We start from the raw sequence: 22,767 nt of genomic DNA, 5'->3' as shown, positions 1-22,767 counted from the left end.
GTTATGCTATTATACTGTAAACTACTGTATAGTGGGGTGCTGTATAGTGTGGTGGCCTGTATACTTTGGGGGGCTGTATACTGTGGGGGCCTGTATACTGTGGGGGTCTGTATAGTGTGGGGGGCTGTATGCTGTGGGGGGCTGTATATTGTGGGGGCTGTATACTGTGGGGGCCTGTATACTGTGGGGGCCTGTATACTCTGGGGGCCTGTATACTGTGGGGCCTGTATACGGTGGGGGGTTGTATACTGTGGGGGCCTGTATACTGTGGGGGCCTGTATACTGTGGGGGGGGGGCTGTATACTGTGGGGGGCTGTATACTGTGGGGGGCTGTATACTGTATATTGTGGAATGCTATACTGCTGTACTGTATAGTGTGGGGGCTGTATACTGTGGGGGGGGGGCTGTATACTGTATATTGTGGAGTGCTATACTGCTGTACTGTATACTGTGGGGGGCTGTATACTGTGGGGGCCTGTATACTGTATACTGTGGGTGCTGTATATTGTGGAGTTCTATACTGCTGTATTGTATACTGCTGTACTGTATAGTGTGGGGGCTGTATAGTGTGGGGTGCTGTATCGTGTATAGTTTGGGGTGCTGTATACGGTGAGGTGCTATACTGTTCTACTGTATACTGTGAGATGATGTATACTGTGCGTTGCTGTATACTGTGGGCTGCTATACTGCTCTACTATATACTGTGGGGTACTGTATAGTGTGGGGTGCTATACTGCGTGGTGCTGTATACTATAGGGTGCTATACTGCATACTGTGGGTTGCTGTATACTATAGGGTGCTATACTGCATACTGTGGGGTGCTGGGGTGCACTGTAACACTAGGGTGAGCCGAGCCCCGGTCTCCTTCCTGCAGAGCGGTGCCCACTTCCAGCCTGAGCCCAGCTGCCCAGAGCACTGATCCTGAGCCGCCGGAGTCTTCAGAACTGGAAGTATTTACAGTCATTCACTGTACTCTACCAGATGTGTGGATTTTTTGTGTGTGTGTTGTGGTGGAGGGCGTGATTGCCTGCTAAGGTGTGGGAAGGCGGGATCCAGGGGCCCCAAGTAAATTTTTGCCCAGGGTCCAATCAATATTAAAGACGGCCCTGGAGGCATACACATTTTCTCCTGTCTTTTTTATATAAAGCAGGCAAAAGTCAGTCTTTCATTGAGACCAGAGGGTGATTGGGATTTACACCTGTATATCCATTCTGCCTCCTTCTGGAGAATTCTCCTAACCCAATCTCCTTTCCTAGAGGAAAGGGGGACCAGCTCCAGGACTGAGAATTTCAAGACTCCAGGATTGCCTGCATGACATTCATGCACGTGATTAGCAACTGGTGTAATATTTTTTTTTCGTACATCATTAATGTGCTCGCATACCCTTTTCCTCAGCTCCCTAAAGGTCTTTCCAATATAATCCTTAGGGCAAGTGCACTGGCAGATGTACATAACGCCCTTGCTCATACAATTAACTGGGGGTACATAATGGCTGTGTATCAGGCGATCCTTTAGGCTCCTCCCCCTACGGCATGTTACTCTGGGATGGGGAGAGACATTCATTGCCACATCAGGGTCCATCCGTAAGACAGGCCAATATCTATTAAGAATAGATTTGACCTCCACATTGGCCACATCAAACGTGGAGATAAAACGGGTCAATGTCTGTTCTCCCTCTAGTGGCTTTTTTGGGGTAAGTAAAGTCTCCCTAACCCAAAAAAGGCACTATGGAATACCAATATATATAAGGATATAAAAATAGTCTTTATTAAATTAATTACAAGTATACATGATAAGACAATTTGGCAGAGATAGATGTCAAAATTGATACAGACAAAAACATGGCTAAGACGCCACTAGCAAGGTAAGTCACCTCAAGAGGAAATATAGGAGTATATCCTGCCACAACCTCCCCAAAGATGCTACTGCTATCTATAGTGGCAAAACTGTACAACTAGTATGAATCAAATAAACTGCCTTGATGGTTGGTGATGAGTCTTCTATAGGAGGTCACAAACCCTAATACAGTGCCATAAATATCATGTACAAATGACATCAAAATGTTGTTTTGCAATCTCATTAATCCATCACAATCTATAGTGCACAATTGTGTCTAAACAATGATGCCAAACGTGCAATTCCACAAACAATTAACCCCACATAGACACAGTAGCTTAGGGTTAAGAGTATCTACTCAGCTGTAATCACATAAATGGTCTCTAACATACCTAAGGAAATGATAAGTCACTGCTAGGACGACTCCTCAATCATCTGACACCTCGATGCGCGTTTCGTTCCTTAAAGCTTCGTCAGGAGGTAAGGTCAATAATAAAATGGGGGTATATATAGAGAGAGAGCAAGTTAAATTACCTTTTGTGTGCTGATATTGCCGCGAATCCGCCATAATGTGCAGCCTTGTCGTTCGGCGCCTCCACGTCACCATGCCACGCAAGGATACGCAGCGCAATGACATGTAATGAGGCACGTTCCAGCCGAGGTCGCACAGCGCATGCATCGGATCGTGCCCTAGTGCACACCCGTGACCAAGACGCCCCGGCACCGATACATTTGTGGTGGAACTCCGGGCCATTTTAAAAATTGGACTGGAGAAAAAGGTTATAAGTGTGGCGGAATATAACTTCATGCTACCCACTACACCACAAATTGCCACTTTTTATGGACTTCTCAAAGTCCGTAAAGGAACACATCCCTTGAGAGGTCGCCCAATAGTATCAGGCGTTAATTCTCTGACACAGAACTGTGGCCTATACTTGGATCAGGTCCTAAGAGAGTTTGTCCTTTCTCTGGCATCATACACGAGGGATACTATGGACTTCCTGAATAAAGTAGGGACGTTGGTCATTGATTCCTCTTGCCTACTCGCCAGTATTGATGTAGAACCCTTGTATAGTAGTATCCCCCATGATAAAGGATTAATGGTGGTAGCATATCACTTACGCACAAGAGGTACACACTTTAATGCCCATAACCAGCTTGTCATAACATTGCTTGAGTTTATCCTCAAACATAATTTTTTCCTTTTTAATGGGAGGTTCTACCACCAGCTCAGGTGGACAGCAATGGGGTTCTCTTGTGCCCCCACTTACGCCATTCTCTTCTTGGGCTGGTGGGAGGACAACATCGTCTTCCCCGATCATGGCCCATGGTGGAACGATAAAATAGCCTTATGGACAAGGTACATCGATGACGTTTGTGTGCTCTGGAGTGGTAATAAAGGAGAATTTTCCAGTTTTGTTGATACCTTAAACATTTAAGAGGTAGGCTTTAAATTTAGACATGAAATACAAACAGAGTGTATCACCTTTCTGGATGTTAAGGTCTTTAAGCAAGAGGATAGACTTAACATCACTATGTTTAAAAAACCCACGGCAACCAATGCAATTTTGAATTGGGGGAGCCATCATCCTGTTTCACAGAAAAAGGGTATCCCGAGAGGCCAATACCTGTGGGTGCGCAGGAATTGTTCCAGTATCGATGAATTCCAAGTTTAATTGAAAAAATTATATAATAGACTGACCAACAGGGGGTACCCTAAGGCCACCTGAAGACAGGCATTCCAGCACACATTAGCTACGTACAGAGAGGGAGACTTTGCTTACCCCAAAAAAGCCACTAGAGGGAGAACAGACATTGACCCATCTTATCTCCACGTTTGATGTGGCCAATGTGGAGGTCAAATATATTCTTAATAGATATTGGCCTGTCTTACGGATGGACCCTGATGTGGCATTGTATGTCTCTCCCTATCCACGAGTAACATACCATAGGGGGAGGAGCCTCAAGGATCGCCTGGTACACAGCCATTAAGTACCCCCGGTTTTGCCAGGCACGTAGCTTGACTACCGACCCCTGGGTATGTTCAGATGTGGGACTTGTAAAGCATGGGACTTTATATCCATAACGAAAATGGTCACGTGCTATGCTACTAACAAGGACTTCACCATCCGTGATTTTTTTAATTGTAGGAGCAAGGGCGTTGTGTACATCTGCCAGTGCACTTGCCCTAAGGATTATATTGGAAAGACCTTTAGGGAGCTGGGGAAAAGGGTGTGTGAGCACAATAATGATGTACGAAAGAAAAATATTACACCAGTTGCTAATCACGTGCATGAATGTCATGCAGGCAATCCTGGAGTCTTGAAATTCTCAGTCCTGCAGCTGGTCCCCCTTTATTCTAGGAAAGGAGATTGGGATAGGAGGATTCTCCAGACGGAGGCAGAATGGATATACAGGTGTAAATCCCAATCACCCTCTGGCCTCAATGAAAGACTGACTTTTGCCTGCTTTATATAAAAAAGACAGGAGAAAATTTGTATTTTATTTGTTTCTCTCCTGGACCTATGATTTAGTGCAGTCCTCTCAAATATTCTCCTTTGTCAGTGTAGACCATGTCTTCCGTTTTTGTGAATAGCCCCAACTGGTCATGAGTGCGGAAAGCATTCGTATGAGTATATATCAGTGTGATCTTATATGTGTCACCGTTCTTTTCGTAATTTGACTGTTTATCATCTAGTTTACAGTCTAGTGAACTTTCTAATGTTATATATGTCCCTTACGGGTGCGGAGTACATCCAACAATGAGGGGGATACATAAGGAGTGGCATGAGGGGTGTACAATTATTAACTGAGAGAAATACTATCAGTTTATTCATCTATTAGGTATACGTTGGAACGCATGCGATTCACCAAACTGGAAGTGACACGTGCGTTCCACGATACCAGAAGTAACAGCACGGCGTGCGTTCCACTGGCCGAAGATGCCTCCTCTGTGCCTGGTGAGACGCGCTCCGGCACCCTATTTAAATCCCCACTGTCTGTGTATGCCTCACTGCTGTATCATGCACCCGTTTTGAGGCAGTCTGGCAATCGAAGGGGAACATCACATGTAAGTTTGAAACTACTTATGCTGGATATTGAGATTTGTACCTAGCTTTTAGTTGTGGGCATATACATTTTTTGTGTTTTTGTCTCTAGGTTGTATCGTCTCTGACCAGCCCTGAAGGAGCATGTAAAGTATTTGTTACCCATTCTAAAGTCTGCCTTATTTGTTTATATGCATCATTTTAAGCAATTTATGATTTTTTTCTCTAGCTAATACTGAAACCCTGAGGAATCCAACCGGGGAAACGCGTCGGGGTGTTAAAACTATTATATAAAACCATCTAGGGCTTTTTAGGGTTTTATAGGACAGGTACGAGGATAGAGAAATCCCACCACCTGGGTTTGTCCCCGGGCTGAGGTCTAAGTAGGGCCTCGCTAGGGTAAGTGTTCCCCGCCCTCCATACCAGCCGTCCTAGCCCTGCCCTTTTGTTCATTTCCCATTTTTTGTGATTATCTGCGTGCATATGGGATACTACATGCATTATGCTAGTTGGGCCATTGTTTTGCCCATGTACATTGTTTATCCTCTGTTGTGATTACAGGGCGATTTTATTATATCTTTAGTAAAAGTTATGTTTTAAAGGGTCCATTTTTTTTCAATTTAGATTATTTTTTATGATTTGAGGACACCTATACTATCCTTCTCGTTATCTATTGATAGTTTTTCTATAGTTTACATAGTTTAACTTGATGCCGAAATCTACTGCACCTCCCTTTTAACAAACTGTTGTATTTCTGATTTTAAGTTGCTGAAAAAGATAAAGCGATGTGAGAGAAAGGGATCAGAATCTGTGACGGAGGAGAAATGTGCTATATTGTTTACAGCTGAAATACATTTTAGCGGATCCACATACATCATACAGGTAACATCATAGCTTTCAGCCTTCATCATTTGTGATCATCACCTATATTACTGTAATATTACTATGGTAGAAATTCTGGTACTCTCAATAATAATAAAATATACAGATGAAGGGTTTATGTCGGGTATACAGGTGTATGAGAACTTAGTGTACCTATTTTTTCTTCATATTTCATATAAAGACACTTAGAGGATATTTTATTCTGTCTTATTCCATACAAGTCTCCATTGGACGAATGTAGGGAGGTATTCTGTTGCTTCTATGGAAGGATACCTGCATGCATATGGGTCCTAAAAAGCCTTTTCGACAGCACTGGACAGCCTCCATGCACTGCTGTACCGCCTCTGTGCACCTGACTTCAGTTAAAACATTCTTATTAGGGCTCATGCACACGACAATATGTATTTTGCGGTCCGCAAAAAACAGATTTGCAAAAAATACTGATGACGTCCATGTGCATTCCGTATTTTGCGGAATGGAACAGCTGGCCCCTAATAGAACAGTCCTATCCTTGTCCGTAATGAGGACAATAATAGTACATGTTCTATTTTTTGGTGGAATAGAAATACAGACATACGGAAATGGAATGCACACAAAGTAACTTCAGTTTTTTTGTTGCGGACCCATTGAAATGAATGGTTCCGCATACGGTCCGCAAAAAAATGAGAAGTTACTCAGTGTGCATTCCATTTCCGTAAGAAAATACATTAGTGTGCATGAGGTGTATTTCGGTTATGCAAATACATACGGTCATGTGTATGAGCCCTTACATTGCATTTTCCTATTGATCATGTTTAGCTTAAAAATTTACTATTTTGTTTTCTCATAGGCCATGTCTTTACCTGTGGTTGTAATAGTCCATGGAAATCAAGACAACAATGCTAAGGCCACAGTTTTGTGGGACAACGCCTTCTCTGAGATTGTAAGTGGAAAGAAAATGTATTATATAATATCATGGATGTTATATTACACTGCTGTGTTTGATGCAGAATGGTATGTGACAGATGCCCTAGCAAGCCGAATGTTTGGCAAAAGTATACTGTAGCTTATCTAGACTATCACACACATTTTACTATGCAAGTCTTTATCATTACTGTCATTATGATTGACCACTTTCCTACCGCCATAAGACTGTATACATCGGCAGTTGGGTCTTTAAACATGGTGGATCCCTCTGCACTTTGACAGGACCCAAGGAAAACATAGCGCCTGGCTCTGCCAATCAGTGACATGTCTAAGGTGTTTGTCACCTGGGGCGGGTCTTTTCTCTGGTAACCCCTCCCTCTCCCCCGAACCCTTTTAAAACCTTGTTCCTTCTCACAGTTGTTATGCCCACATTGTGCCCCCTCACAGTAGTTATGCCCAGATATATCCCCCTCACAGTAGATATGTTCCCATTGTGCCCGCTCACAGTAGTTATGCCCATATTGTGCCCCTCTCACAGTATTTATCGTTCATTGCGCCCCCTCCACAGTAGTTATGCCCACATTGTTCCCCACTTACAGTAGTTATCCATTCATTGCTCCCCCTTCACAGTAATTATGCCCTTGTTGAGCCCCTCCTACAGTAGTTATGCCCTCATTGTACCCCCCTCACAGTAGTTATGTCCTCATTGTGCCGCTTCAAAGTAGTTATTTTCTCACTGTGCCCCCTCACAGTAGATATGCCCTCTCTGTGCCCCCATAAAAGTTGCCATGCCCCTCCACATTAGTAATGCCCTCTCTGTGTCCCCCTTCAGAGTAGTTGTGCCCTTCTCACAGTAGTTATTCACTCTCTGTGCCCTTCACAGTATTTATGCCCTCATTGTGCCCCCCCTCACAGTAGTTATGTCCTCTATGTGCCCCCATAACAGTTGGTATACCCCTTCAAAGTAGTAATGCCCTCTTTATGCCCCCCTTTACAGTAGTTATACCCTCATTGTGCCATTTACAGAAGTTATGCCGTCTTTGTGCCCCTTCACAGTAGTAATGCCCGTTTTGTGCCCCCTTCACAGTAGCAATGCCCTCTTTTACCCCTTCACAGTAGTAATGCCCTCTCTGTGCCCCATGCACAGTAGTAATGCCCTCTCTGTGACCCATTCACAGTAATAATGTCCTCTCTGTGTCCCTTCACAGTAGTAATGCCCTCTCTGTGTATTATGTCTGATATGGCAGGGGGGAAGGGAGGGAAGAGGAGTACCCTTCCACTAGGGAGAGGGAGGAGTGGTGACCCCTAACTCACCTAGCACTGACACCTGGCTGCACTGACGTCCCTAGACGGGGTGCTCACCCATACACCGATCACATGCCTCGTCCCTGGCTTACCTTGAAATAAGCCCTAGGTAATGAGTAGGGAGGTGGGAGCACTAGTCCTCACCACTGACACCTAGGCTAACAACAGGGAAAGAACGAACAACACAATAAACAATCCCCAAAGGGAGACAACAACAACAGAAGAGAACCAGAGATCTAACAGCAACAGTTGTCCCAATCCACCTGAGGTCAGAATAGAAGATCTGGAAAGCAACAATGAAAGCAGAAAGGGAGAATATATAGTACCTGGGAGTGGCTGACAGAGAACAGCTGAAAGGAAAAGCTACAGATTCCTAAACGGAAAGGATCGCAAACCTAAGCAGGAAAGCCTGGACCAGAATCTATTCTCACCACTTGGTCATGGAGTGATCTCTTGAGAAACTGAGTGCACACCCACCTGTTGCGACCTTCTGACCCCAGGTACAACAGGGTCAGCGATAGGTCATGACAACCTCGTGACACTGTGCCCCCTTCACAGTAGTAATGCCCTCTCTGTGCCCCTTCATAGTAGTAATGCCCTCTTTGTGCCCCCTTCATAGTAGTAATGTCCTCTCTGTGCCCTTCAGTGTTAATAAAAATAAAAAAAAATAACTGTAACTACTCACCCTTTCCGGTTCCTGAGGATCACACCACCTTCAGCACTCCTGCAGGCTGCAGCACTGTGTGGGTGTAGTGCACAGTCAGATTCCCTGGCTCGCACCTACACAGTCCGGCAGTGGGCTCTGTGCTTGCAGGGCTGAATCGTGAAGCAAGGAGTAAACATCTCCCTGCATCACCATTCAGAGCGCCATCCTGGAGGAGGGAAGGAGTGCTGGGAGCTGAGTAGTCGTTAACTGAAAGGACCGCCAGCTCCTCGGTGCTCTATTAAGGAGAGCTTTCATCTGTATTGATGTAAGTACTCATTGCATTTGATATTCCCCTGACAGCTGGCACCTAGGGCAACCCCCCACACCACTGCTGCTAATTAAAGTTAGGAGGGCGTGGCAGTTACAGAGAGAGCAGAGCCTCTGGGTGTAATGGCAACGCCCTCGTTGCTCCTACAGGTTAATTTACATATATTTAAAAAAAATTCTTAGCAATGTCAGCACATATGAACATGGGGCCAACACAGATGCCTTCAGCTGTCAAGCGCACATGTAACAGGTCAGCCAGTTTTATAGGTACAAATTTGCTGACAGATTCCCTTTAAGCCCAGAATGACTAGGAATTAAAATTTAAAAATTCAAGTTATACGGTATCTTTTTTACCACAAAACTATCAAACGATATGTTCAAAAAAGATAATTTTTACTGTATGCTAATAGCTGGTCTCTCCCCTTATACATATCTAGAATGATCAAGCTTAAAAAGTAAAATATAAGTTTGAGTAGATATGTATTAAAAAATATTTATATAGTTGTTTAATTCCAATAAGAATATATTGCAAATAAGCTGTTGGGACTCAGAGGAAGCCCGTTCTGTATATGTGACATAATCTCGTCCAGGGTCTAAAGGGTAAAGGGGTCATTTACTATTCTGAAATACGCCTAAATTACGCATATTTCAGGGTCAAATTGTGGTGCAACAGTTAGTTGTGCCGCTATCTGTGACTTTTCCCTGCTCACGCCAGGTCTAAAATTGTGGCCGTGGCATGGGCGGGAAAGGGGAGGGGCCGGCAGGCCCATCTCATTAATTATTTTCTACGCCTGTTTTAGACGTAGAAAATGGTCTAAATGTGAGACAGCTCAGTAGCTGGCTTACATTTAGAACTGGCGCTGCATGCGCCAAAGGTATGGCGAGGCTGATGCCCCTTCATAACTTCGCCGCCCCTTCAGCTATGGCCCTTTATTAAGACCGGCGTCTAAAACACCGGTCTTAATAAATATGCCCCCTAAGTCTGTTAATACCCTAATTCTCCCTACATTGGCAGATGGTGAACAGGTCCTAAGCCCTACCCTGGGCAAAAGTGGAGTAACCGCCCTGACAAGAGCGACTCCTGGATTCGGGGCTAGAACCTATTCCCTATGCTGGTTAATACATCCTAAACGTTTTTTGCCCTCTCTCATACTGACTCATCATGGTGGTAACTGGGTATAGTGTCGATGGCCACAAAGCTATCTGACAAAAATAGCAATCTACCCAGCTCTTCCTGCTCTATAAAACTGTTGTCGTAGACATAGGAATGCATGTTCAATGTGACATTTTTTAAGACGTTTAAAACCGCTGGGTGGGGAAATGTTAGAAATAGAAATTTAGGGGGTCATTTATGAAATCAGATATGCCAGTTTAGTGGCATAAAAAAGTTGCAAGTCATGGCATTTGCCACATTTCCATGGCAAATGCGACACTTTTACATCTGCAGCATGGATTCCAGCAGGCTGTTATGGCAGAGAACAGCCTGCCGGAATTCTCCAGATCAGGCACTGCCAGATGCAAATGGAATGCCCGCCAGCCCCATTAACTATACGCAGAAAATTGGGTGGACACAAACCACTTCACTCTTTGGTTTGTGTCAGGTGGAATCCCGGCATTCTCTGCCAGATCAGGCGGCTAGATCTCCGTGCCGCAGATGTGAAAGTAGCCTTAACCAGACTTAAAAGGGACATGAAAACTATCTCAAATGATAAATGACTCCCTTTAGTGTTTTATTTTGAAAGATGCAACCATCAGCCTTTAGAGTGGATGGCAAATTTCATATCCTGTGCCCTCCTTGTTAGTGAGTGGTTCACTTTGTGAGACCTATGATGTAGACAGATAATAATGCACCAACACAATAGATGCAAGCATTATATATGGACTAAGACTGGCATAGATAGGTTTAAAGTGGGACCTGCCTGACTGAGACCACCTTGGTGCGGGTAGGGGGGCACAGATGTGTTTTGATCAAAATACTGTATATTGGCTGAGTGAGGGTTTTGCATCTATTGTGTTATTACCTGTTTTCTGTGATTTATTTTTTATTTTTTCATAAATGTAGCCATGGACATCTGCATATTTATTTATCATATCGTGCAGGATGTTTTTATCTTTGTTTTTTATCCTTTCTCTGTGATTTCTGCTATGACGTAGACAACAGATTTCAGCAAACTGTTCTATAAAAAAAAATGTTTGTCACTTTTTTAAGCCTATGCAGCCTATGTCAGGTTGAATATTTTTTTTACAGCCAGATTAAATACTATAAGGTCTCATGCACACAGTACACCCATGTGCTGAGAGCTTGCACTCACAGGGTAATGGCCATATGGCTCCCTAGTACAGAGAATGGGAACAAAAGCTCTGTACATACAGCATGTGATAGAGCACGCCATGTTTGTTTCCTCATAGAGAAATCATTTTAGGTCATGTGCATTAGGACTTTAGGTGGGAAACAGTATAGGTCTAAAGAGGCATATCAACTTTGTACAATATGATGGAAGAAGATCAGTGTGCAGGTGTGTTGAGCGTTGGTCACTATACAGCATCTTGTAGACATAAATAGTTAATAGATATAGCTGTTGTACCTTTAGGACTAGAATATATACTGCTTTGGATGATTTTGTATTAGTGGATTTATAATATAGTACGAGTAGCTTGAAATCTTATTTTATTGTAGTTCATAATTCAAGCCTGATTACATGATTTGTGAATTCTGATTATAAAACAGTCAAAGGAAACCCGCGCTGCCTTACTCAATAAAACAGGGTGTAGTATGAAGTGCACTGAATGACACTCAAAAGAGTGTGTCGCTGCTGGTCTATAATAGGGAATAAATTGCCTAAACCCTAGAAAAAGTGAATCAAAGAATGACGTAATGGATAGACCGCGCTGACTATGCAGTGTTAAATAATAATAAATGTCTTAATATGTAGCACAATAAATGATGTCCGCTACTGTGTCCACTGTTACAGATTAAAGTAATGTCCGGAGTCAGTACAAGTTGATTAATCTGATGGGTGATCAACTTATATAGATGATTTGCAAAAGATAGTCACTTCCCTTTAACGGGCTGACTTGCGGAGTCCTTCCTGATCTTCCTGGTACTTGTACTGGAGGATAACTGTGGTAGCTCGATCTTCAGGTTTCCTCGTGCGCGCGAGGGAAACCCAGGCTGGTGATCCACGAGGACGTTGCTTCCGTGTGATGTCACACTAGGGATGGATCCCTACTCGAACCAAAACACCTCCAACGCGTTTCGAAATTAGTGAATTTCTTCCTTAGGGATCCGCAGAGGAAACCTGAAGATCGAGCTACCACAGTTATCCTCCAGTACAAGTACCAGGAAGATCAGGAAGGACTCCGCAAGTCAGCCCGTTACAGGCAAGTAACTATCTTTCGCAAATCATCTATATAAGTTGATCACCCATCAGATTAATCAACTTGTACTGACTCCGGACATTACCTGAATTCTGATTATATATAGCTAATTTTTTGCCTGTTTGTGCCTTTATACAGTTAAGACGTCCCTTCTATGTAGAAGAGAAAGTGCCATGGAGAAAGATGTGTTCCACCCTAAATATGAAATTCACTTCTGAGGTGGGAACAAAACATGAACTGTCAGCTGATCACTTCTGGTTCCTTGCTCAGAAAATCTTTGGAGACAGCTGTCTTAGCTATGATGATCTAAAAGAACGCACTGTGTCCTGGACTCAGTTTAACAAGGTAATAAATTACAGTAAAATGTCAAAATGTTGGCTTTTATTAAAATATAGATTTATATGGTTAGATTTGTATCAAACGAATGATGAGGCAACACTTCCAGCATAGAGTGAATGGGTGAGGACCCCAAACTTCATTCAAGCAACGTTTCGGCCTGCTCAATAAGGCCTTTATCAAGCTACATAACAGTGCATATGACAAGGTATATATACCCACAGTTCAATACAAATCAATTACAATCTGTGGTTAGGCGTGTCTCCAATCTAGTCACATGATCTTTAACCATATCATCACATGACATAAGTGCATGATAAACATTATAAACCTACTCATATTAGGAGCATACAAAAGTTACATAAGTGATCATAATAGTATCAAGGATAATACATAAAAATGTATTTCTGTGCCTCCATTACAATTAAATAGAATATATATCTATTTAGTACGTGATTACACATAGTGAACACTGTGCAGGAAGTGTTAAGTGCATAGGGGGTTAAAAACATCGGTTATTGGTACAGCTGTACCTTATCACAAATTAAAAACAACAGGACGGAGCTCACCACACATGGACACTTAGAACCGGCCGGCATTGGCGTCCCCTCGTTGACGGTGCGCATGCGCCGAGCCAGACGCCTCTGGCCACGCCCCCGACGACGCCGCACACCCACGTAATAACTCCATGGACCGCAGCGTCATCCATTGGAGCGTACCGTAAGAGCAACAGCTGCGAGGGGAGGGAGGCCAGGGCATGTGACTCAGCGTCAGACGCATCGCACACGAGGGTGTGTTCAGTAACCATAGTGATGTAAACAGTGTAAAGACATGCGGACGATCGCATTGACGCCAGGGAGCATACATGTGCACACGATCAAAATAACAGCGTACCTCTGGGTGCATGGAACTGGCCCAAAGGGAAGGCATTCAAAACTATGCTAATACGCACAGAGCGATTGCTTAATCCACAATGGCCACCACCATTACACCCTGATTGTGTGTGGTTACAATGGGACACACCTCCCATCTACCTACACCTATAGCACTGATGTGTGTATAACTCCACCAGATCCCAAGTGTGTGACAAGTGGAATAACACACATCATCCATACAGATTAAACCACTGTTATAAATCCATAGACACAGTGTGCATCATGCTACCAATCCAGGTCATCAGTCGCAGTCCTGCAAGTCTCCACACAATGGTCACTTTCACGTTCATGTATTCAAGGTCATTGGGCGGCTCCATCCAGTACATAGACAAAGGTTCATCAAGCTCATCCAAAGTCATCTAGAATAAATGAAATATGCATCAATATACATCGGTTATCTTCTCAAGAACGTTAGCACTGTTACATGTCTCATACACCAGACTGAATGGTCAAGGACCCCCTCGCCGGCAAGCGCTGCACACATCTATCACCCACATAATTCCCATATGGTTAGATTTGTATAGATCACTTATTCGAAAATTCATTAATTAATTTTTCTTTGGTATTGTTACTATTAACCAAATGATTGGTCATGAAACAGTTATAAGGTATTCTTGCTTGGATCCAGTGTAAAGAAACGGGGTAAAACTAAACATTGGATTGTTGGGAGCTGCCGTTTCTATTAATTCGATCGCGTCCTAGTCTCCATTCCTGAGATGTAAGAGTTCAATATGTTTTTTGTGACACAGCATTGCTTTTGTAGGCACTTGTTCAGGCAAAATCAAACAAATTATGTTATGCACCATTAGGGTGGATTCAGACACACAGTAACTGGATCTTGAGGTTTTTGCTGTGTTTTTTTACATGCATTTTTCATGCATTTTGGATTTTTTTCTGGTCAGAAATACCAATTCCATGGGTTACCTATAAGTCTATAGAAACATGCATTTTTAAGCCTCTGTTTACTGATTTACTGTGTTTTTGATTCCTCTTTTTTTTTTTCTTGCATCTATAGCATTTTTTTTATCGCAGCATGCTCTTGGGAGTTATTTTGACTCAGTTGCTGGTGTTTTTGTGCCATAGCCATCCTTTGTTTTTTTGCCCTTGTTTAAAAAAAAATGTCTGTATTGTGCTGCGCTTTTTGTCATTTTTACAATACAATTTTTTAAATGGCTTTCTTTTTTAGAGATCTACAGATGAAATTACAAAATAGCCAGACACCTAAGCTGCCACCAAAGGTGTCTGACTACCACTCCTATCCTTCCTTCATACTCCCTGCTCAAGAGGTAGCACAACCGCCATGAGCTAGTTAAAAAGGTCCACAATGCTGGAAAACCCCTTTAAGACTCAATGCTTTTTTTTTTTCTTATCTGTTCTCCCATTGATGCATCCAAACTTAGCTTAAATAAAAATTTTGGAAGTCATACATCTACCAATACATCTTCAGTAGCTTGTGGCCAAAAGCTCATTTAGTGTACATGTACATAATCTTCTCAACTCCCCCATACACATACTGTATATGCTTGTTAAGCAGGTATGTGTACTCTTAATGGGGAAAAGGGACTAAGGCTAGATGTGCCTGGTTTCCGGTATTCTGTGCATCACCAGATCCAGCATATGTCCAACACCACCAGTGCCCACTGGATCCCATTCACTATAATGGGTCTTCTGTTTCCAGCATGAGTACTGGCATTTTGCCAGATGAAATATTGCTGCATGAAGTGGCATTTCTTCCATTTTTATGAAATCTGCTAGACTCCTGACGGAACTTCTGCTGCATATGTGCACGTAGCCTAAGACACTGCCAGTCACCTCTGGCAGCAAATTATCTCCCTTGAGAACAATTGGCCGATACGTCTTACCCTTGACTAAAAATGAAGAAATTTCACAACATTTTATTCTGGTCCAATTTGGAGACAGATACGTGATTGCCTGGAAATGTCTCTCTCTTTCTCTCTTTCCAATTTCAGAATTGATCATCTCACCTCTACCTCAACATCATCTGTCATGGGGGAGTCAGCACACCCTCATACACATGAAATATTCAGCCAAAATTGGTGGGTTCAGTCGATTTTACTCTTGTGTATGGGCACCTTCAGCTTTGATAGTAGTATCTTGCTACCAAGTCAGCCACATATCATTCAGTTTCTCTGCCAATTCCACTTGTAAGAACATTTACTGTATTTCCAGGAATAGCAGGAGATAGCAGCATTACTTTATTCAGGTCTTCTAGTATTCACTACAGGATGCCTGATCACTGTTCAAAATGTTGGTACTTGTCATAGCTTTAGAAATCTTTGTTAATAAAATATTTCTTCAAGGAAAACATTGCATATGGACTCATAATCCAACAGAAATGTAAAGCATTTAAGGATTACAAGGGTTTCTTAGTATTAGGCCTCTTTCACACAAGTGATATGGATTGTGTCAGGATCTGTTCAGGAGCAAACTGATGGTTCTGCACGCAAGCTCAATCAGTTTTTTTGGTGAATGCTTTCAGTCTGTGTGCGTTTTTTTCTGTCTTGATTGCATGTGTTTTTCATGCACGTGAAGAAAAACTGAACAATAACAATCTACATCTGCAGCTACCATTGGTGAAAAAAGCATTGCACCTGGATGCCATCCTTTTTTAACACAAGCCCCATTCACTTCTATGTGGTCAGGGCTGGAAGAGAAATGCACAATATAGTACTTGCTGCGATTTTTCTTATATGCACAAATGACGTGTGGAAATTGATACACGCATCAAATGCGAAAGGAAAACTTGCTCGTGTGAAAGAGCCCTTACAGCTCAGCTCCATGGAAGTAAATGGAACAGAGCTGCAGTACCATACCCACCCTGTGGACAGGTGGGGTGTATTTTTGTCCCCCTCCACCCTGCTATCCCTTAAAGCTATTTGTTTTATTCTTTGTATGTTTATAAGTGCAGTGGTCAGGTTTGGGGTGGCCCCAACTCACTGCTGGGTCCCCCGGACACCATCGAGGTGTCACCACGCATTGCTGCTGTCTGGAAGGGATGGGGTGTACCCCAATGGAAAATAAGTCCAGAGAATCAGGGTCTGCAGTAAACCAGTATGATTCTTTACTGGAGGAATTCAGGAACAAAACAATACAGGCAAGGCATTGGGCTGGCTTCTCCAGTCTCCTCCCTGGCAGACAAAGGGTTTGATGCTAAGGAAAGGCCTGAGTTAGCTGTCCCTCTCTCTCTCTTATAAGGCTGGTACCCTGGCCAAAGGCTAGTGATGTAGGGTCTGTGGCAGAGTATCCTCGTCTCAGTGTCTTCTTCTGGTCACTCAGTAGTCTGGCAGAGTCTCCTCTTCTAAGCACTGTTCCCTAACTGCAGAACACTAGGGGCTCTGACTGCTCTCCTTATGTACAGTTTCTAGCTGAACTAGAACCTTCTAGTGGGAGGGGAGGAGTGGAGAAACTCAGCACAAACAATTACAATGTTACAACTCCCGTCTTATAGATTTGCATTAGAGCTTCAATGATACTCAATGGCAATGACACAACTGTTTTTCAAGACAAACAGGTTTTTAGACATAACAGTATAGCTAAACCAGATATTCAAAAGGTCAGTCTGTCTGGTTTTGGTGGTAAACAAGTATGGTTTTTTTTCCCTCCAAAACATGCTCTTCTTTAAACCTGATGGTAGCTGTGGAAAATTACCAGCTTCTCATTATTAGCTAGAAAGGAAAGTCTCTTAGTTCATTAACCCTTTCCACAGTGCTGTGCAAATACAGTGCAAATGAACAGGATATATATCACAGCAAACATATAAAATGCAGTTATACAGTATTACACAGTATAGGTCAATGCAAGTTAATAGTTTAAAGTGAAATAAAGTAAGGAGCTGATGATTTGCATAGAGGAAACAGGGCAAATGTTCATAAATGTCCAGACTTCAAACTATACATGCTCCAGGCTACTACATAAGCAAATTATACTACAAGAGAATTTAGACTAGAACCTTCAGAATCACAGGTGCCTATCCATGCAGCAAACATGATTATAAAAAATAAAATGGCTGCACACCATTATACTGTACATACAAAAAATAGAGCTAAGAATCGGGGGTCATTCTAAATAAAAGTGGTACAATACCGACTATAAATGAGTTAATGGAAGCTCTTAGCGCACATATTTGATCAAACATGTGTCGGGCCCATCTACCAGGCGTCAAGGTGGCTTCCGCAGATGGGTCCCTAACACTAGTATACTGCCTCTCTTTGGACTTACCTAAGCCTACAATATTCAGGGCAGTGTAGCAACCAGCTACATACGTACTCTCAGCTAATCAGCAGGGGTGATGTGAGTTAGATCCAGTGGCGTCTCTAGCTTTCAAATTTTGGGGGGGGCACACTGGGGGCCAGGACAAAAGTAGGGGGGCAGCTATAACAACGATACATTTACACAAGTATGCTTAGAAATGCTGCGATACTTTACCCAATACCTAAAACAGCAACAGGGAAGAAAAGTCCTGCTGTCTGTGGTTTAACCCCTTGAGGACACAGCCTTATTTCACCTTAAGGACCAGGCAATTTTTTGCAAATCTGACCAGTGTCACTTCAAGTGGTGATAACTTTAAAACACTTTGACTTATCCAGGCCATTCTGAGATTGTTTTTTCATCACATATTGTACTTCATGACACTGGTAAAATGAAGTAAAAAAAATTTCATTTTTATTTATAAAAAAAATACCAAATTTACCAAAAATTTGTACAAAATTGCAAATTTCCAAGTTTCAATTTCTCTACTTCTATAATACATAGTAATACCTACAAAAATAGTTATTACTTTACATTCCCCATATGTCTACTTCATGTTTGGATCAATTTGGGAATGATATTTTATTTTTGGGGGATGTTACAAGGCTTAGACGTTTAGACGTCAAATCTGAAGTCACTTTGTGAGGCTTACATAATAGAAACCACCAAAAAATTAACCCCATTCTAGAAACTACACCCCTCAAGGTATTCAAAACTGATTTTACAAACATTGTTAATCCTTTAGGTGTTCCACAAGAGTTAATGGCAAATGGTGATAAAATTTCTGAATTTAGATTTTTGGGCAAATTTTCCATTTTAATCAATTTTTTCCAGTAACAAAGCAAGGGTTAACAGCCAAACAAAATGCTATATTTATTGCGTCGATTCTGTAGTTTGCAAAAACACCCCATATGTGGCCGTAAACTACTGTACTGGCACACAGTAGGGCGTAGAGGGAAAGGTGCGCCGTATGGTTTTTGGAAGGCAGATTTTGCTGGACTGGTTTATTTACACCATGTCCCATTTGAAGCCCCCCTGATGCACACCTAGAGTAGAAACTCCATAAAAGTGACCCCATCTAAGAAACTACACCCTCAAGGTATTCAAAACTGATTTTACAAACTTTGTTAACCCTTTAGGTGTTGCACAAGATTTAATGGAAAATAGAGATACAATTTCAAAATTTCACTTTTTTTGCAGATTTTCCATTTTATTTTATTTTTTCCAGTTACAAAGCAAGGGTTAACAGCCAAACAAAACTCAATATTTATGGCTCTGATTCTATAGTTTACAGAAACACCCCATATGTGGTCGTAAACTGCTGTACGGGCACACGGCAGGGCGCAGAAGGAAAGGAATGCCATACGGTTTTTGGAAGGCAGATTTTGCTGGACTGTTTTTTTTGACACCATGTCCCATTTGAAGCCCCCCTGATGCACCCCTAGAGTAGAAACTCAAAAAAAGTGACCCCATTTTAGAGACTACGGGATAGGGTGGCAGTTTTGTTGGTACTAGTTTAGGGTACATATGATTTTTGGTTGCTCTATATTACACTTTTTGTGAGGCAAGGTAGCAAGAAATAGCTTTTTTGGCAGCGTTTTTTTTTTTGTTATTTACAACATTCATCTGACAGGTTAGATCATGTGGTATTTTTATAGAGAAGGTTGTTACGGAAGCGGCGATACCTAATATGTATACAATTATTTTATTTATGTAAGTTTTACACAATGATTTTGTTTTTATTTTTTATTTTTTACGGTGGTCACCTGAGGGGTTAGGTCATGTGATATTTTTATAGAGCCGGTCGATACGGACGTGGAGATACCTAATATGTGTTTTATTTATGTAAGTTTTACACAATATTTTCATTTTTGACACAAAATAAATCATGTTTTAGTGTTTCCATAGTCTAAGAGCCATAGTTTTTTCAGTTTTTGGGCAATTATCTTGGGTAGGGTATGATTTTTGCGGGATGAGATGATTGGTACTATTTTGGCGTACATGCGACTTTTTGATCACTTTTATTACCTTTTTTGGGAAGTAAGGTGGGCAAAATTTCAATTTCCTCATAGTTTTTATTTTTTTATTTTATGGCGTTCACCGTGCGGGGAACGTAACATGACCGTTTTATAGATCAGGTCGTTACGGACCCGGCGATACCTAATATGTGTAGTGTATTTTATTTTTTTAATTTTTATTCAGTGATAAATGTGTTTTTTTTATCTTTACTTTTTTACTTTTTTTTTTTGGTCTGATGTCTGTATAATACAGTACAGTACACTATATAGTGTATTGTACTGTATTTTACTTACACTTTGTCTGAACAGATCTATGCCTTTAGCACAGATCTGTTCAGCACCATGGACAGCAGGATGCCTGAGAAGGCGTCCTGTTGCCATGGGAACCTTCCCCGTCTGCTCAGTTGTGGCCACAACTGAGCAGATGGGGAAGGGAAAGGAGGGGGGCTCCCTTCCTCTGTGACCCCATCCTGTCTGGGGGCTGCAAAGGCACAGCAGCCCCCCCCCTGACTGTTAACCTTTTCCGGGCGGCGGTGATCGGAACAACACATGACGTACTGGTACGTCATGTATCCTTACGGACACGGGAAACACGTCATATGTCCTTAAGGGGTTAAAAAAAAAAAAATCACTCAGATTTCAACATGTCCTAGTTGCCTGTGGATGACACTTTTATAGGGAGGGGGATCTGTGGATGACACTGCTATGGGGGGGATCTGTGGAGGACACATACCGTATATAGCATCTTATGTTATATGTGTCATCCACAGATCCACCCTATGACAGTGTCATCCCCATTTCCCCCTCCATAACAGTGGCATCCACAGATCCCCCTCCCTATAACAGTGTCATCCAATATATAGAAAAGAGGGTAACAGATAGCGTATGCAGTTACTTATTTAAGATTTTCACAGAAGCATAGAATAATGTGAACTTGATCGCATAAATATAATTGTGTACAAAAAAGTGCATGTGTAGTAAAGAGATATCAATAATTTGATAAAAATAGAATTTTATAGATGAAAAAATAAAAAATATAGAAATAAAAATTACAATAAAAAATAAAAAAATAAAAAATAACAATAACAATATAAATATTCTCCTTTCCTCTGTGGAGTGATTCTATTCCTTGTGCACGTTAGTGTTGCTAATAGTCATAAATAGCATTCGTATTGCACAGTATTTATGACTATTAGCAACACTAACCAGGGCCGTCTTTAACAAGGGGCAAAAGGGGCAGCTGCCCCAGGCCCGGTTGCTCCTGGGGTGCCCAAGGCAGCTGCCTCTTGAGCCCTGCTAGCCACTGCCCCGAGTATCAGGCTATCAGCTACACAGGGGGGTGCTGCTATGCCATGCCTGCCTGCCGGCACTCCAGGCAGCGTACTGTGAGAGCTGTGATTTTCTAGGACCTTAGATGACATCATCACCATGTGACCAGTAACCTAGCAATATTACTGGTCACATGGCTATGAGGTCATCACAGGTCCTGTCTACCAGGAGTGTTGCTGCAGGAGAAGTTTCCCATAATTGTGGAGCTTTTTTTGAGAAGATTACATCAGGAAAAGGTGACAGGGGCTGTAATGCTAATATACTCTAAGCTACTCTTTAGTGGGGTGCTATACTGCTCTACTGTATACGATGGGGGTGCTGTATACTGTATATTGTGGAGTGCTTTATACTGTGGGGGCTGTATATTTTGGGGTGCTGTATATTGTGGGGTACTGTATACTGTGAGGTGCGGTATTCTGTATAGTTTGGGGTGCTGTATACCGTGAGGTGCTGTATACTGTGGGTGCTGTATATTGTGGAGTGCTATACTGCTGTACTGTATAGTGTGGGGGGCTGTATAGTGTGGGGTGCTGTATAGTGTATAGTTTGGGGTGCTGTATACTGTGAGGTGCGGTATTCTGTATAGTTTGGGGTTCTGTATACCGTGAGGTGCTGTATACTGTGGGTGCTGTATATTGTGGAGTGCTATACTGCTGTACTGTATAGTGTGGGGGGCTGTATAGTGTGGGGTGCTGTATAGTGTATAGTTTGGGGTGCTGTATACTGTGAGGTGCGGTATTCTGTATATTTTGGGGTGCTGTATACCGTGAGGTGCTGTATACTGTGGGTGCTGTATATTGTGGAGTGCTATACTGCTGTACTGTATAGTATGGGGGGCTGTATAGTGTATAGTTTGGGGTGCTGTATACTGTGAGGTGCTGTATATTGTGGGGTGCTATACTGCTCTACTGTATACTGTGAGGTGTTGTATACTGTATGGTGTGGGGTGCTATACTGCATAGTGTGGGGTGCTGTATACTATAGGGTGCTACACTGCATACTGTGGGTTGCTCTATACTATAGGGTGCTATACTGCATACTCTGGGGTGCACTGTAACGCTAGGGTGAACCGAGCCCCGGTCTCCTTCCTGCAAAGCGGTGCCCACTTCCAGCCTGAGCCCAGCTGCCCAGAGCACTGATCCTGAGCCGCTGGAGTCTTCAGAACTGAAAGTATTTATATCATTGTACTCTACCAGGTGTGTGGATTTTTTGTGTGTGTGTGTTGTGGTGGAGGCAGTGATTGCATGCTAGGGTGTGGGAAGGCGGGATCCAGGGGGCCCAAGTAAATTTTTGCCCAGGGTCCAATCAATATTAAAGACGGCCCTGACACTAACGTGCACAAGGAATAGAATCACTCCATAGAGGAAAGGAGAATATAACTCTATAAGAGAAGACACTGTACTATTTAAATCACAATGATATAAACTTTATATTTTTTGCACTTATTTACTTTCAGATCTTCTACTATCAAGAATTCAACAACTGTTATTTTTATTTTTAATTATTTATTTTTTATTGTTATTTATTTTTTATTGTTATTTTTATTTCTATAT

General features: G+C 42.3%; 1 protein-coding gene across 2 annotated transcripts in view; it reads left to right on the top strand.

Moving 5' to 3' along the window:
- STAT6 (signal transducer and activator of transcription 6) overlaps positions 1–22,767 on the top strand; it is a 294,170-nt gene that overhangs the window by 187,059 nt on the left and 84,344 nt on the right. For both annotated transcript variants that reach the window (XM_040425717.1, XM_040425718.1), the window contains exons 11-13: positions 5,649–5,765; positions 6,595–6,687; positions 12,466–12,672. In XM_040425717.1, the coding sequence (XP_040281651.1) occupies positions 5,649–5,765; positions 6,595–6,687; positions 12,466–12,672 (417 nt within the window). The remainder of the gene's footprint in view (positions 1–5,648; positions 5,766–6,594; positions 6,688–12,465; positions 12,673–22,767) is intronic.

This window comes from Bufo bufo, chromosome 3 (genome assembly GCF_905171765.1).
Source record: "Bufo bufo chromosome 3, aBufBuf1.1, whole genome shotgun sequence".
Classification (NCBI taxonomy): domain Eukaryota; kingdom Metazoa; phylum Chordata; class Amphibia; order Anura; family Bufonidae; genus Bufo; species Bufo bufo.
This window is presented reverse-complemented; position numbering and strand designations above follow the sequence as displayed.